Source organism: Halyomorpha halys, unplaced genomic scaffold (genome assembly GCF_000696795.3).
Source record: "Halyomorpha halys isolate HHAL.00 unplaced genomic scaffold, Hhal_1.1 Scaffold781.1, whole genome shotgun sequence".
Taxonomy (NCBI): Eukaryota; Metazoa; Arthropoda; class Insecta; order Hemiptera; family Pentatomidae; genus Halyomorpha; species Halyomorpha halys.
Window position 1 is genome coordinate 250,175 of NW_027109068.1, and position 3,739 is coordinate 253,913.

Below are 3,739 nucleotides of genomic sequence, written 5' to 3' on the forward strand. Positions count from 1 at the left end.
CAGCTGCTGCGAGCTTCTGTTCACTCTTTCTTTACATCCGTCGTTTCACCATCTTCGTGGGAAAACATGTGGCTTGCTGAATCTATTCCGACCTATATCGCCCACGCAGCTCTTAATCAGGTTGGTTTAAGAATAAAATTATAACAATATCATTCAGAATTAAGGAGGCTGTGAAAGCTAACAGCATTTACAAGATGGATATCGATTACACTGGAGCCTTAAATGGAACAGAGGGTCTCTTTATTAGTGCATTCAACAAGGAGTAAGTAAATTATTAATTCCAATTAATGAATGTCAATCGAATCATCAGTATTTAACAATAAAATGTATTTTCTAGAAATTACTTAGGAATGAAAAATTATCCAGTTTATGCAAGGAGGATTTACCCATGTTTTGATAAGCCAAGCTTGAGGGCTAAATACTATGTGCACTTGGACATCACTCATTCAAGGAAGAAAGAGCCCGTGATTGTCACAGGACTGACTCAGAAAGCTAAGACCAGGTATGTTTGCTAAAAATTGACGTCGGTAGGTTATGGAAATGTATAGAACTGAGGCGTTGAAAACCTTTCTATTTGTTAGGAGAGGTCAGCAGAAATATGGGATAATAATTACCAAGTATGTGTCGGTCTTGTAAGAGTCTGATGAAACTTTTTCAAATCGATGTAAGAAACTTTTTTTTTTTAGCTACTTCCTCAGCATAATATAATGTAGCGGTTACTAAACTTTTTTTTGCGGGGGAATCCTTTAAGTATTAGTAGGAAAATAGCGAAAACCTTTTGGTGGGAGTAGGTAACTGGCAGAATCCCTAGGTTATCATTTTCTACAAACAAAGTAAATCCGTTTTTCCAGCAAAAGCTAAGAAAGGGCCAATGATACCGACACAAAACCTGTGCGAAATTGAAGAAAATCTGAGATGGTAAGGTTCAAAAGTGTATTAACTTGACGGTGGAATAATCCGTTCCTATATGATTTCGTGGATCCCCTAGAAGAGGTCCCCAAAATCCCGGATGGAAATTTTCAATATTTCTTTATTGTTATTATTAAGTTATTATCTATGTATTATATTATATCATGTAAAAATATGTAACTTATATTTGTCCAGTCACGGATTGATCAGTATGCTGTGTAATGTAGCAACCCGATATATTTGGGCAGCATGAATAAAGTATTTCTTTCTCTCTAAAAGGAAGTTGGTCCGGGTATGGTCAAAAGAATTCACATAGCAATTAAAATATTTATTATTAGCCGACGTTTCGCCACAATTCCTAAAGCTGAAAAAAGTACAAACAACAAAAATAATGTTTCAAATTAGGAAAATTAATAAAAAAAATAAAAGTAAACTAAGTTATGGCTAAAAATGATTTAAAATATCTGAAAATTTATAGAAAAATAAATAAATAAAATAAAAATAAGATGTTCTGAGAACTGCGGGCGGCGCCAGGGGCTTTGACATTTTAAATTAAATAGCGGCCCCAAAAAATGAAAAACTTAACCTCCGCCATGGTTAGAATAGGTTGGTCACCTGTAGATAACTTCCCCAAGTCAGAAATGACCAGGAAGGGGGTAAAAAAAAAATTATATAAAAGGAAGATAGTCCGGGGGTGGTCTAAAAGTTTCAAATAGTAATAAAACTTTTTATTATGAGCCAAATTATCAACCCACAGAGCTAAAAAAAAATAAAATACTGTATCAAAGTAAGAGAATAGCTAACAAAAATAAATGGAAACTAAGGTATGGCTAAAAATTATTTAAAATATTATAAAATATAAAAATGAAGTAACAAAGTAAATTAAAGAAAGTAAAAAAAGATCTACAGTGAAAGGTATAAATAAACAAGTATTACAAAAAGGTATTAGGCGATTAATGAAAATAGAAATAATAACTAATAAAAAAATTAGATAAATATTTTGTTAATGTTATAATTTGTATTATATTTGTTATTTCTGTTTTGACTAATTGTATAATACCTTTTTATAATTCTTATTTATTTATACTTTTCACTGCAGATCTTTTTTTACTTTCTTTAATTTACTTTGTTACTTCATTTTTATATTTTATAATATTTTAAATAATTTTTACCGATGCCTTAGTTTCCATTTATTTTTGTTAGCTATTCTCTTACTTTGATACAGTATTTTATTTTATTTTAGCTCTGTGGGTTGAAAATTTGGCTCATAATAAAAAGTTTTATTACTATTTGAAACTTTTAGACCACCCCCGGACTATCTTCCTTTTATATAATTTTTTTTGACCCCCTTCCTGGTAATTTCTGACTTAGGGAAGTTATCTACAGGTGACCAACCTATTCTAACCATGGCGGGGGTTAAGTTTTTCATTTTTTGGCCCGCTATTTAATTTAAAATGTCAAAGCACCTGGCGCCACCCGCAGTTCTCAGAATGCTAAAACTTGCACTTTAACCCCTTGAGCAAAGGACGGCCCCTTCCTTCTATATACTACACACCACCAATGAGCTGTCGTCCCACGGAATGAAAACTGGACCATTCCATTCTTGTCAGAAGAGTAGCCCCTGTATGTCAGAAATGATGAGGAAGAAGGGGGCAAAGAAAAAAAATTACCTTGCGTCTAAGGGCAAAATTTCCAAGGCCTCAAGTAAAATAAGAGGATAGTAACTTTTACTGATTATCATATATTATTTCAATAACACCTCATTGCATACTTAATTAATAATTTTTATGTCATTGATATTAACAATTGTTTTCAGCAATAAAAAACTCGTGACAGCTGATTATGAAAGCCCTGTAGATCTGCCACCATATGGAGTGTTCTTTACCATAGGAAGTTATAACAACCTCGATAGCAGGTTTCCAGTTTACTTTCCTAAAGAACTTTCGGCCAAAGACATCAGTCAAGATTTGTGGGATGCTGTAACGTCAACCGTGGTCAGTGATTTGGACCAGAGTGCTGATGTCAAAATTACACTGGTCGTTGTTCCTGGTTTGAACGTGCCTAGTGTGAGTGGTTATGGAATAGCAGCCATCAGGTATTGTACATTATCTTCATTTTCAATTTACAAATATAGTAAAAGTTACTTAGTGTGGTTATAAACTGAATTGCGTTGTCCTCCAACAGCCGGGACGTGTGCTTGGATGTAAAAGGCAGTTCCATTGACTCTTTGAAGGACCAGGCCCTCCAGCTGCTGCGAGCTTCTGTTCACTCTTTCTTTACATCCGTCGTTTCACCATCTTCGTGGGAAAACATGTGGCTTGCTGAATCTATTCCGACCTACATCGCCCACGCAGCTCTTAATCAGGTTGGTTTAAGAATACAATTATAACCATTTGATTGAAACCCCAATTTTCCAGTTCCATATCACAACCCTCGAAGAATGGTGCCGAAATTGAAGGATACAAATAAATACTAACAAATCCCATCAAATCGCCTTTAATCTTCGTCGTAAACCTGCCAACTGGCCTACAATATACTTTAATAATGTTGCTCTTACTCCTGTAGATCAGATACGCTATCTTGGACTACATCTAGACAAACGATTAACTTGGAATCCACACACAAGACAGGAAACTACACGTCGATCCCGACTATTACAGCACTTACTAGACAAACGGTCTAAATATCCAATTCATAACAAAAGTCTGATCTACACAACTATAATAAGGCATATCTGGACATACTGAGTTGAGCTTTGGGGCTCCACTGAACCTCCGAATTCCTTTCGTATCCAATCCAAAATCCTTCATAAAATCCTCAATGCTCCTTA

General features: G+C 34.7%; 1 protein-coding gene across 1 annotated transcript in view; it reads left to right on the forward strand.

Moving 5' to 3' along the window:
* The window catches only part of LOC106686133 (uncharacterized), an 11,678-nt gene extending 8,365 nt beyond the window's left edge, over positions 1 to 3,313 (forward strand). The window contains exons 3-6 of the mRNA XM_067047295.1: positions 143 to 262; positions 338 to 502; positions 2,726 to 3,004; positions 3,094 to 3,313. Of these exons, the coding sequence (XP_066903396.1) occupies positions 143 to 262; positions 338 to 502; positions 2,726 to 3,004; positions 3,094 to 3,298 (769 nt within the window). The 3' untranslated portion in view covers positions 3,299 to 3,313. The remainder of the gene's footprint in view (positions 1 to 142; positions 263 to 337; positions 503 to 2,725; positions 3,005 to 3,093) is intronic.
* Positions 3,314 to 3,739: the final 426 nt, after the last annotated feature.